At 36.8% G+C, this 13,384-nt stretch overlaps 1 protein-coding gene across 3 annotated transcripts; it reads right to left on the bottom strand.

Annotated features, from left to right (window-relative positions):
* Window positions 1-309: 309 nt before the first annotated feature.
* Window positions 310-12,054, bottom strand: CYP97A3 (cytochrome P450, family 97, subfamily A, polypeptide 3). 3 transcript variants are annotated; one of them, XM_086427802.1, is made up of 16 exons: window positions 11,919-12,054; window positions 11,402-11,576; window positions 10,573-10,789; window positions 10,394-10,465; window positions 10,187-10,297; window positions 9,745-9,936; window positions 9,437-9,598; window positions 6,083-6,181; window positions 5,876-5,977; window positions 5,267-5,299; window positions 5,071-5,151; window positions 4,825-4,907; window positions 2,895-3,026; window positions 2,004-2,064; window positions 1,332-1,397; window positions 310-987 (listed from the first exon to the last, which is right to left on the bottom strand). In XM_086427802.1, exons 2-16 carry the CDS (start codon window positions 11,554-11,556, stop codon window positions 802-804), a joined length of 1,752 nt encoding a protein of 583 aa, XP_086283928.1. In that variant the 5' UTR covers window positions 11,557-11,576; window positions 11,919-12,054; the 3' UTR covers window positions 310-801. The 3 variants fall into 3 exon arrangements, with proteins under 3 accessions (XP_086283928.1, XP_086283927.1, XP_086283929.1); XM_086427801.1 differs by lacking the exon at window positions 11,919-12,054 and adding an exon at window positions 11,663-11,882 and having other exon boundaries at window positions 11,411-11,576; XM_086427803.1 differs by lacking the exon at window positions 11,919-12,054 and adding an exon at window positions 11,663-11,872.
* Between the last annotated feature and the right edge of the window lie 1,330 nt (window positions 12,055-13,384).

Raw genomic sequence — 13,384 nt, 5'->3', positions numbered from 1 at the left:
TAGCTGCAATATACCGTCCTTGCGATGAGGTTGTGAAGCTAAATATATGTAGATATAGATAAGTGGCTAGACAGCAAACATTGGAGGTGATTTAAAAAGGAAATTTTATTTAATTTGTGCAAATATACTAAAAGAACAAATTGAAATCTCTACAGAAATAAGAGGTCGAAGAAAAGATTTGGAAGCCCTTACCATACCAAGATATAACCCCTTTTTGCATCATTTGTCAGCCAAATACAACCCTCCTTTGTCTGGGTGCCCCTAGCATAAGATCTAAGTTTAACAGTGTTGGATGGAAAATATATATGGAATTCAAGTTGTTGCCCCCTTTGAATACATGGTGTGCAAGTCCAGTTTTTTTACTGACTGCAATGCATTTAATATCATCTGTTTAAGCCTCCAAACATGCTTTATATGTGTATTTCACTACTTGAAATTTATTTGGCAGTCGAAACCATTTTATTCAGAATCCAAATAGAAAACACAAATGTTTCAAATAGAAGATGTTTGGGAAACATAATTTGTAAATTTCATTGTGGAAGTGATACTGGACAAATACAAGCAACAAAAGTAGAACGTCACCGCTTCCTCTCTCTTCCCCACTACCCAACTCTGACTGCTTTGTAACACCAGAACCTGACCTTTCACAACTGAGCCATTTAGAAGATAGCTTCAGATAGTAAGACCGAGGAATTTTCAATGTGAATTGTCAGAGACCCCAACGTCGATGGTAATTCAGATCTGAAGAGACCATTTTCTTAAAGAACGAGATGGAGAGACTTGACTTTGCTAACGACAATGCTAGTCCACTTCGGAGATGCTCGCAGACGCCACTACAGTTTGAGAAGGTTTCTCAAGAGGATTTGCACCATCTACTTCTAACATTGTTGTTTCCAGTGTAGGAAATACGGGAGGTTTCATCCTTCGTGTAACCGTCATCTTCAATCCCTCAGTTGTGTGAATGGTTGCACCCGTTGTCATCTCCACCTGTTTATGGATTGATGTTACCTTTTTTCTGTTATGTCTTATACTTTGTTTGCATTAAAGAATTAGCATACATTTTGGGGTGCCATTAGTAAAAGTTGGTGTGGCAATAGAAGCTCTCTTAAAACATTGGAATATATTGGCTGATACGTATTGGTGTCGGTTGAGACCGATACGAAACATTGACACTAATATTGAATGTTTCGAAATATATTGGAATGTAACGGTATCGGCTGATACCGTATCTAATTTTTAATTAACCAAAACACTCAATCGATACGACATTTTAAAACTTGGTTGTGATTGATTCAGAAAGGATAACAGTAGGTGAGCAGCAGAAGACTTACCGGTGGTGCTCCAAGAGCTATTTGAAAGTTAAACCGCCGAACAAGCATAGCAGTTGCTACTACAGTCTGCAAAATAGAGGTTCAAGTTGGAGTTCATATAGAAAACCTCAAATGGTTTTTTTTTCCTTCAGAAGCACACTTTATGTATGTGCTATTAGATTCTCTCATTATTATTATTACTTTTGCAAGCACATAGAAGTGAATCCTTCGCATTTCTAGGTTGAAGCTTTTCAAACATTTGTATCTTTGCTCCCCATAAATTCATTTAAACAAAACCCGACTACATTAGCTTTAGGCTTTCATGCATGTCCAATACCAGGTGAGGGAGGGTTGCATCAAGTTGATTAGCAATGTAAAATATATGTAATATCTTCCACATGGATCTGAAGTTAATGGTTTTTTTAATCACACTAGAGCACTCTTTGGAAGAAACACGTTGCAACGCAACCTAGATGAAGTAATAAGTGAGTGAGGGGGGTTGGCAAGGGCATCCTCTAGAAACGACGTATAAAATTTATTTGGCCGCTTGAAATTTAGATGCTTCAATGGCTAAAGAGCAGGAAGTTAGTTGATACATTGAGAAGAAGAAAAGTTAACATAGCACATCTAACAACCAATTACGCATTTGCCACTTTCCTTACTCTATGATACTCTACATTGATGAAAGATTACCTCAAATGAAGCAAACATGTCTCCTACACATTTCCGTGGTCCTCCACCGAAGGGCAAATAACTGAAAGAACAAACGTTGGCTTCATGGGATCAATCACAGCTTATCAATGAGAAACCAAAAGAAAAACCCTACAAGAATAACTACCACCAATAGGTAAGTACTACAAAATACCACCACCATCACAGACGACAACCACCTCCATTTTAAAACCATAACTTGTCAAGAAAACTATCAGAAGCATTTGGTCAAAGCAAAAGTCCAATGAAAATAATTGAGGTCCCCAGTTGTTATAGGGTAAAATCAGCTTGCCATTCAACACCAAGGAACCTTGAATGCAAAATTCCAAAATGAAAATATGCTTTGGACCTCACCAGCTATTTTCAATGCATGTAATAAAATAATGCACGGAATCTTTGATTATGAATCACCACAGTTTTCACAATATGGATAAGTTATATGACAGAATTAACAAATTACACAAAAGCTTATGTGTTCATTCCACATGTATCTTTCTATTCAGCACAAGGTTACATTACAGCATTGAATGAAGCATGAAAAAATTTCACTCAAACAAACAATCAAGTTTAAGGTGTCAACTTGGTAAGTTGGTAAAATCTGTGATTTGCTAAATGTTTAAAACGAGTACAATATTATAATTAGAAATCCAGCAAATATGATCAATGAGGAAATAATATTTTCATTGTTTAAACAATCCTGCTAAAACATATACTGCACATAGAAGATGGATTTAACTTTATAGATAGAATAAAGGACTATAGAACAACAAACAAGAACTTCAATAACAAATCCCCCAACTGTATAAAAAAAATGGGCTTAGTACTACAGAGAGCTAAAATTATAAATAATAATAAATAAATAAATAAACAAACCTGAAGTTTTGGTTGACCTCATTTGGATTTGGTCCATCTAGAGGCCACCTTTCAGGATTAAATTTCTCTGCGTCAATCCAATGTTTAGGGCAGTGATGGAGGTTCCAAATAGAAATGAAAATATCTTCACCCCTGTAATTTGAAATTAAAACAACTTCAATTTCTTTAACGAATAACAACAAGCATTCTTAGTGTTTAGTAATTCATAGCAATTAGAAACAAAATATTAAGTCAACGAAATGCAAGTAATGTACATACGAAGGCTAAACACTATACAGGACATGCATATACCCATCATTTAAAAATATTATGAGACTGTTTTTATGATAAACTGTAGGATATAACATAAAACAAGTAAAAAAATTCACCATCCAGAAAATTTTATAGCTTAAGGAAGTAGGAAGGTGTAAAAGGTAACATGGTATTTGTGAGGGCATAACAGATATTCCTATTTTTCAGGTTTGGCATATACGGTGTGTGTGGGGTTAGTATGTACTTATTCACAATTTGTATTCCCACTTGTAAGGTCCACATAAATATCATGTTGGACGATCCAACCGTCTAATATATAAGAGCTTGTAAATTTTGACCCAGATATCTGAGAGCCCTATAGCTAAAAACAACTATATCATACATAAAAATGAGAATAACCATGTTGCATTAACTACATGCACCTTAATACATAACACAAGTATTTAAATGAACAAACAAACATAAGCAAGTGAAGGAAGCCATCATAGAAAGGGTTGTATACGAAGCCATGAAGACATCCTAGGAGTCATGGAGTTGTTAAAAATTCACTCTCTTCAAAAAATTTCATTTCAATGACTAATTTGTAGCTCCGATTCAAGTAAGGACGTCTACAAATAAAGGAGGTTATTAAATCAACATTGTTCCTTGAGTGATGTTAATTAGTGGCACTTTTCATGACTAAACTAAGCACAATTCAAAAATAGCAATTTAAAAGGAAGAACATAAGAAATTTCAGTTAACAAGTAGGGTCTGTTTGATTGCATGGAAAATGAAATTCCATGGATTTCAAACTCCATGGGAAAATATGGTGGGAAAATGGGTAATATGGAAATTAAAAATACCATGTTTGACTACTACCTGGAAAAATACCATGAGAAAAATAAAAGAGGAAGAGGAAGAAGAGAGGGACCTTTTCATTGTCTTGGAAGGACTTCGTATTGGGTGATTTTGATTTGGGGAGAAACAGAAACCCTAAAATTTAGGTAGCGTTAATGTGTGGGTGATGTGGCGGTGTTAAATAGAAATAAAGTTGAGTAAAACTCTGTACCAGAGTGACATTAGAAGACTGTGAGACTAAGAGAGAGAGAGAGAGAGAGAAGGTGGTGTTTTGGAAAGGAGTTTGTACTTGTACCTTGGAAGAACCAAGAGAAATCGAAGGTGAGTTACATCTTCAATGGATTTGTTGTACTTGAGTATGAGGAAGCACTCGAGATCATTCAAGCTTTTGAACTCAGATTTCTCAAAACCCATCTCACATACATGTTCCAACTTACAACGCAATTGAGAGAGAGAGAGAGAGAGAAAGAGAGGAGGGTGGAAAGCTGTGGTCGACGGTGACGAAGGAGGTCGATGGTGATGGTGATTGAGGTGGTGGTGGTGGTCATGGTGAGGAAGATGAAGAAATGACTAGATCAGGGTTTTGCTGGGAGTGGAATTTTGGGGTGAATTTCATTTTCCCACCTATTTCCAGGATTTCATTTTCCCACTTATAACCATGGGAAAATGAAATCCACACTTTACTAGACTTTTAGATGAGAGTGGAAAAGTGTGGATTTTCATTTTCCATGGAAAAAACACAATCAAACAAGGGAAAATGGAAATCCAGTCCATTTTCCATGGGTAATCAAACACACCCTTAATGAAATATTTACGAAGGTTTGATCAGAAACCAAAACACCTTTTTATTGGGTATTTCCCAAGCACATCATCCCCAAGTGAGCGACGAATCAAGACAGGTGGTTGTGGGTAGAGCCTCAAGGACTGCAGAACAAAAAACAGCAAGAGAGAGAGAGAGAGAGAGAGAGAGAGAGAGAGAGAGAGAGAGGAGCAGGTAAGTATGGATGCATAAACAGAATGAAAATACAATTGAAAGAATTGTACATGTGAAGGAAGATGTATTGTAAGGTAGATAGTTAGTCCTTACTTCGTTGATTACTCGGGTTGTATACTTAAGTTTCTTCATGTCTTCAATGGTTGGAAAGCGATCACCTAAAACAGAATCGACCTAAAAACCAAAATTTAATTAAGCCAAAATTATTTTAAAATAGGGGAAAAAAAGAGAGGTAAAGATAAAATCACAAAGTAGTATGGTAAATACCATTGACAACAATGTAACCAACCTCATTTTGTAGCTTGGCCATAACACTTGGTTCCTGTAATTGAAAAGTAAAAAGATTTATTCAGATTTTAAACATTTATATCCTATGTAGGTAGACTTTCCAAAAAAAAAAAGAATTTTATTTTGATGTTGGTAAGGTGTAGTGACGGTGGCTGTGATGGCAGAGGTCACAAGTGTGGTACTAGGGTTGGTTGTGGTGGTGACTGTGGTGATGAGGGATAAATGAAGTGGAGGTGATGATTGCAGTTTGCTCAAACCCTAATTCGGTTGGTGGAGGAATTACAGAGATCAGGGATTTAGGAACATTCAAGTGAGTCCTAACCAAGGTTCAAAATATTGTCTTGTATTGGAATGTATAGGCCGATACCCATCAGTATTGGCCAAGACCAATACGAAACATCGACCCCAAAAGCTTGAATGTTTCAGGAATATATAGGTATGTATTGGAATGGATTGATTGAGAGTATAGGTTTCTCTAGACTGAAACATTGTCTTGACATGATCCTTTAAACCTTGGTCCTAAATATGTGTGTTCAGTAATCCACATCAGCACATACAACAACTACTAGCTCACGTTTAACAAAGCTCAAGTTCCAGAAAAAAAAAAAACCTTGGAAAGAAGATAAAAGGTCCAGGTTAAAACTGCAGCAGAAGTTTCATGCCCAGCTATAAGCATTGTCATCAAGTCATCACGTAGTTGCTTGCTTGAAACCTACAAACAAACTAGATGTTCAATTAGGAGAGCAAGAAAAATCCAATAATTTAAAATATATCTCAGTAACTGAGAAACTGCTGAAACATAAAAATTCTGTCATACATCGTCCCCTGACGCCAAAAGAAAGTGAAGAATACTAGGATCTTGCTCATTCATGTATTCCTCATGAAACTGCAGTTCTTCCTCTTCTTCTACCATCCTCTGCAAATACAAAAACAGATTCAAATCCAATTGAACAACCAAATACATGTACAGCACCCACTCTGAATAAGTGCATGCATATTGGAATCTGTTAACCAACCAAGCACTCCAAAAGACTAACCTGTTGGGGAGGGGGAGAACTATGAATATAAGAGGGTCACACAACTTAACTGGGGTATGACACACCCGAGTGTGGAGGAAAATATACACTCAACAGTATCTAAATGCTGACCCACACACTAGCCAAGAAACTGGGTATTGCATTTCATGTGAAGAATCATGCCTTTGTGGTGATGCTAAATGCCTACTAAGGATAGAATAGCAGCTAAATGCCTACTAAGGATAGAATAGCAGTTGCAATCCGTCGTTGGATGTAAGAGAAAGCATCTAGCTTGTTACATATGTTCGATTTATTCACAGTTTTGTCCCTTTCATTATTCAATGACATTCTTGTATTTAACATCCAAGTGTTTCCTGAATCATTAAGGATTTGGTTCTTCTCTTTAAGAATTTTGAAGTTTGAACTGGTATAACTCTCTTGCACATTGGCCACGCCATTGCTAACATCAGCTGGAATTATGGTCAGATTGGGTCAAGATTGATAAGAGTTAAAGAGCTGTCCTCAGTTAATCACAGATCTCCACTTTGTTTTTTGTTTGGATCAAGTTTGATTTTATTCACCTGATCTTTGTCTCTTCTTTCGATGTTCTTTGTGACAATGGTTTTAAATATGTTCTTTGGCTTGCCAGTAGATTGTGTTGGAATTACTCTAAATTGTCAATGTCAGACCCAGTTTCAGACCTGCCATATCAATCTCGACCCTCCTTTTTTCAACTCTTTTCAATTATCATTGTGCTTTGCATGTCCCTTGCACCTGATGTTTGTGTTTCATTAATTTCCTTTCCCTTTATCCATCTTTCCCTTGCTCACATTTCTTTTTGTCCATGATTATAATGCCTCCAAAATTTTGAATCTTATGATTCCCATGTTTGTATAAAAAGGTGTTTGTAGAATTTCTTTTTGTTGATAAGTAAATGCAATAGTATTAAAACATGGTGGTCGAGATGACCAACAAGATGTACAAAAGACACAATTACAAGGGAACCCGAGATTCCTCACACCAATCAACATATCTACTCCCATCTCCCCATGAAATCCTCGAAGAACACACCTTTAAAACTGCTCAAAAGCTTTACACCAATAGAACAAAAAACCTTTAACCAACACAGTAATACCATCTAGAGAAGCCTCCTTTCCATAAAAAAATACAACAATTCCTTTCTTTCCATAGGCCCAAGCACAAGGCAAATGGAATAAGAGACCACCGAATTCACTTAGCCAACATGAAAGAATAACCCAAACCCATCCAAGACTCAAAGAGGCCTTTTACTGACAAGGGAAAACAAGCCACAACACCAAAGAGATCCAAAAAATACATCCAAATTTCCCGGACCAATGAGCAATACAAGAAAAGATGCTCATAGACTCCATCTCTCCTACACACGCTACAAAAATTCGGAGTACAGAGCCCCCTACAAATAAGACCACCAATGTAAGTGTTGTCAAAAGCATTTACCATGAAGGACAATACTAAACTCCCTAAGGCATCTAGTCCCCAATCCCCTTTTTTCTTTAGAAAGGCACACCACCTTCCAATAGACAAGGTACCATGTCCTCATATTGGCATTCCCATACACAAGAAGGCAATCTAAAACTTCTCCAATCAGTCTGCCACTAATGTGAGCATCAGAAAGAATAAGACATATAAAAGGTTGGGAGGGAAGAAAGATTGTCTTGATCAAAGCAAGCACTACACGAGTAGTAGCTGGTTATGCTTGCATGAAGCAAGCCTTGTTTCAAACTATGTATTGGATACCACAGAACTTTGGAGGAAGGTTTGACACTCAAGAGACAAAGATATTGTATATTGTTTTATTTATGAGGAAAAGAAATAAGCTCTGCTAATCCAAACCAACAGAAGTTTTCTCTGTTTCTTTCTTTTGGATCAGTAAAGACAACTAGAAGTTTCAAATCATTTGGGAAGAGAAACTAAACATTAGGTGTACTATTTTGAATAGACAATGATAGAACAAGATACACTCTACACAAATTAGCAGAACACATGCAAGGAAATGCCATTGCAGTTGGACATATCAAGAAAAACTTCAGCCATTTTTAATGGAATTGACATGCAGTATCCTCCATTAGAGTGATAATGACCATAGTTTGGTGAAAATTTGAGAGGAAAAAAATAGCCGAAAAGGGGCCCACCAAAAAATCAGTAGTTAATCGGCTAGTTGGGAAAAATCGCAATTTTTTTTTTACTCTCCCTCCACTCGAATGTTTTTTCTTCCAAAATTTTCATGAATTTATCCATATTAACCGAACTGACCCCCACCCCACTGAATTATTTACAGATCTGAACTTGGTTACCATATTAATGGTGGATGCCTAGTGAATATCTTTCACACCACTGTATATACAGGACTCTTGCACAAAAGAGCTAAATTCTTAAACGACAAACCTCCAACTTAAAAGGAAGATAAATGGGATGTGGAGAAGTGAGGAACTTGGTGTTAGCAATTTTAAAGGTTGTAATGCTGGACACTTGAGGTACAATCAAAACTTGGTACCCATGTCATTGTTTGGCAGACATTGAAGGACATTATCTGTTAACCAACCAACTACTCCAAAAGACCGATCTGTTGGGAGAACTATGAATATAAGAGGGCCAAGAGGCTTAACTGGGGTATGAATCACCCGAGCGTGGAGGAAAATAAACACTCAACACTTCCCCTCACCCATAAGGGTGGAAAGATTTGAACCCGTGACCCATACGAACCAGCGCTTTGATTCCTTGTTTCCTTGTTAACCAACCAACTACTCCAAAAGACCGATCTGTTGGAGAAGAGGAAAACTATGAATATAAGAGGATCACAGGGCTTAACTGGGGTAGGACTCACCCAAGAGTGGAGGAAAATATACACTCAACTGTATCCAAGTTCAAACTTAGACATTAAACATTTGAAGTTTTGGTCTTGAATCCATGAGAAAGGTTTTTAAGAAGAACAAACAAAGTCACTAAACCCTTCATCCAGTTCTATCCAGCAAGAACTGATGGACTGCAAAACAACTTCACAACCTATACTGAAGAGCATCCAAGTACAAAACATTAGGAGCCCCTTGACAAAATAGCTTATATTGATCGTCTAGAGCCATTGGAACAACATCATCAACTACTAGATGTAAGATTACCTTGCATATTGCAATGAGATCATTGAGTGTATCATTGATCAATTTCAGAGCTGCTGTGACCTTTCTTTGTCGTGGTGAAATATCTTTCCATATTGGAATATCCCAGACAGGAATTGGTGAAACACTCCGATCTTCTGCTTCGCGCAATACCGTGTAAACAGCCTATCCATGCCAAATGTATTCAAATATAAAGATATGTAAAGCGACGGTTTTTAAAGAAACAGTGATAAGCAAATTCAAGGAAATTTCAACAGAAATAAGTAGAACTCAAACACCAACAGAGTTTAAAAAGTAAAATAAAGAAGTACCTCAACTATTCCGGTATCATTTGTTAAAGAATCAAAATCATAATTAAACAATGCCTTGCCAATGATATCCAATGTCAACCGTGAAAAGAGGGACTCCATCTCAACATCCTCCCCATCAGAAGCAGCGTCATCTAGCTTCTTACAAAGCCTATTTGAAGCTTCACCAAAGAGGCTAATCATTGCTGCTACATACTACAAATGGAAAATCAAATAGAAAAATATAAAAACTGAACTGCGATTGGTCTTTACAGAAGTCAGACCAAAAGCAAATCCCAATTCAACATAGATTGTAATATCGCAAGATAGTTCACTTGCCCAAAATAAAGAAGAAGAAAATAATCAAAAGTTAACCATAAAAGAACAGTTGGGGTCATGAGTTCAAGTCCAGCCTACCCATCAATACATACATATATATATATTAGGGACAAAACCATTGGATTACCTTCTGGTGCAGTGCTGGGACAATAGCCCGTCGCCGAACACGCCAGATTTCCCCATCAGCTGGGATCAGTCCCTTACCCATGACGAAATCTAAAATCTCTGCCAAGATACCCTGTACATGGAGGAGTCAAAGAAGCTAAACTAGACGTACAAGCAAGGCACTTTCTCAACTAAAACAAACAAAAATGTTTTTTCTCAAAAAATCTACCTTTGAATAAGACTTGGAATTGTCCTTCAAGATATGCTTAGCAATGGATGGATCAGAAACTATCAAAAAGGACTGCAACAATCATCATCATATAATTGATTAAACACTGATTACTCTTTAAAAAGAAAAGCAACAACCAAAAAAAATGTACATACGAAGAAGAACAAAAAAAAACAAACCTTTGGACCGAATGCCAATCTGAATAGTCCACCATAAGTGAGAAAAAGTTCATACAAAGGAATAAAGAAAGCCTGTCCTCTTATGGCACTGATCGCTCCTTTCGCTTGTGGAATTTTCGGATACTCTTCGTGGGTATCACTCCATCGCAATAAGAAATCCAGAAACTCTCCAGATACACCCAATTTTGACAGAAACCCCTTCAATGGAGGCAGAAAACTTTTCAAAGAAAAAAAACCCAAAATTAAATGAGACTAAATAGAAAGAATTCAAAAAACAACAAATTTAAACACAGAGCTCAAGATAGATAAATAGATTGAATTTAAGTATAATTAAGTATAGCCAGATTGTTCAAATGCATCTACTCTTTGTGGATATCACTCCATTTCAACAAGAAATCCATAAACTTTAATTATCAAAAAAAATATCCATAAACTTTCCAGGTACACCCAATTTCAACAGAATGTTCCTCAATGAAGGCAGATAACTTTTGCCCAAAAAACCCAAAATGAAACACGACTAGAGAAAGGTATTTGAAAAACAGCCCAAATTTAAACATAAAGCTTAGATAGATAGATAGATAGATAGATAGAATGAATTGAAGTAAATAAAGGGAAACCAGATTGTTTGAATGCAGACAGTCTTGGTGGGTATCATTCCATTTCAACAAGAAATTCATAATCTTTCAAGGTACACCCAAGTTCGACAAAACACCCTTCAATTGGTACAGAAAAACTTCTAATCTAAAAACCCAAAATTAAATAAAGAGTGATAATTTTAACAACCCAAATTAAAACACAAAGCTCAAGATAGATTGAATTGAAGTATAACCAAGTGTACCCAGATCGTTCAACTGTAAATTCACCAGAGGCAATTCTGGAAGCTAACTCTGAGCGTTTTTTCTCTTCGAGAAGGCGTTCGACGCTCTTAAGGCTGTCTTTGTCTATCGATTCGGGTCCTCGCCCATTTGAAGAAGAGCAGGTCATGGTAGAGTAGCGAGAGATTCCTGAATAAAAAACACAAAATTTAAGACGATAAATATACGTCAAAGAGTAAAGAATGAGAGAAGAGTTGATGAAAATAGAGTCAGACCATCTAATTTTTTATGTGAAATTGAATTGGGTCTTAATCTGTTTGTTGGGTTTGATGTTGTTGGAAGAGATTGAGATGTTGGGAGTGGAGGGAGTTGCAGAAAGGAAGTGTGGGAAACCATTAGAGAGAGAGGGGGAGAGATGATAAGTGTTTCAATGCTTTGTGGCCAAACCCTCTCCAACAGTACAAACACAACTAAAGCTAGAAAACAGATTTGGAATCTTCAGTTGGTTTTTAGGAAGAAATGGTTAGATACCGTTGCCTGTAGCTTAGGACCGATCGATACAGCTGTCAGAATCTGCTATCAGATTTTGCTGTTAGAAGTTTGCTGTCAAAATCTGCTTGCTAGCTGGAATATTGAAAAGTTTATTTGATACAACTTTGTAAAAGTGCTTGTTTGATAGAGATGTTGGCTTCGTGAATGATTTCAAGAATCAGATTTTTAGGTCTTGAGTCCGATTTGAATCACCTGAGTCAATCCTCAACTAGTTTTGAATCCTATCACCCAAGCATGGCTTTGAAACCTTTTCCCTCGAAATCATAAATCAGCATTTCATGATAAAAAGTTAAAACATTTTACGTTTTTTTTTTTAAATTGAGTTTTTAATGAAGAATCCTGATTTTCTAATTAGAAAATCTTCACTCGGTCAGTACTTGATTGATGTGGCATGGACATGGAACCATAGATTCTTTTTCTTGAGATACACAACTACACATGTGCAATTTTGTATCTTGAGAAAAAGACTCTATGGTTCCTTGTCCATGCAACATTAGCCAAGTATTAATCAATTGAACACTTTCTAGTTAGAAAATTGTGGAGGAAATTTCTTGAGCAAACGACACATGGAAATCTCGAGGAATTTTTATCAAAGAATTGAACTATGTGGTAACTTAACCGATCACCCAACCTACTATTAAGTTGGTTTGTCAGGTTTCAAAAGCGTAGAGCTCGGAACAAATCCCGCAAAACAAGGAATATGTAATTGCTTTCACAAAAATCAAGAAAATTTTCCAAGAAAGCGTAACCACTCATACGAGAATCATGGAGAAAATTCAGGAAAATCTAAGGACAGAAAAACCCCTATAAATACAAGGGTGCATCACACCACAAAGGTATGCAATTCCCTCTCTAAAAATACTCTAGACTAATTGTACTACAAATTTTGACTTGGGCGTCAGAATGATTTTATTGCAAGTCCTCCCATGAGCATAGAAAAAGGAAAGTACTTATATCAGTGAGAATCACAAGGTAAAGTAAATTTTTGTATCTACAATTTGGCGCCGTCTGTGGGAAATGTTACAAGGAGAAAAATGACTAACATTGTGAGGACAAGATGTGAAGGACGTGGAGAACCAACGATTCCCTTACCAATGGACCCACCTCTAGCGCGCAAGATCCAATAATGGCACTACATCATTTACTAACAAAAATGAGGGAAGAAATACGTAAAGGATTAAAGAAGCAAAATAACGAGATCACAACAATAAGGAAGGAAAACGAAGAATTCAGACAAAGGCTGGGTAAGGGGACTGAAACAGGAGGAAATCTGGTAAGGCAAGGTAGATAGGGACCTCCATCCCGCGTAACAGAATGAATCGAGGGTGAACACACACTGGACTCGACAGCTATGAGAACACAACAGGGAAGCTCCAATGCTCGGAACCCAATAACGAGGGGAAAAATGGAAGAGATGCTGCAAAGGAGAGATGAAGAACTCATTC

The sequence above is a fragment of the Akebia trifoliata genome, chromosome 16 (genome assembly GCF_017979445.1).
Source record: "Akebia trifoliata isolate Shusen 1 chromosome 16, ASM1797944v1, whole genome shotgun sequence".
Classification (NCBI taxonomy): Eukaryota; Viridiplantae; Streptophyta; class Magnoliopsida; order Ranunculales; family Lardizabalaceae; genus Akebia; species Akebia trifoliata.
The sequence above is the reverse complement of the archived record's forward strand: the minus strand, read 5'-3'. Positions and strand labels throughout refer to the sequence as shown.

Excerpts from the sequence above, each read along its gene's own strand:
- CYP97A3 (XM_086427803.1), bottom strand. The coding sequence starts at position 11,783 with ATGGTTTCCCACACTTCCTTTCTGCAACTCCCTCCACTCCCAACATCT. Across the intron at positions 2,065-2,894 it reads GAGGTCAACCAAAACTTCAG|TTATTTGCCCTTCGGTGGAG; the intron begins GTTTGTTTATTT and ends TTGTTCTTTCAG. Across the intron at positions 988-1,331 it reads TAGCTCTTGGAGCACCACCG|GTGGAGATGACAACGGGTGC; the intron begins GTAAGTCTTCTG and ends ATCCATAAACAG.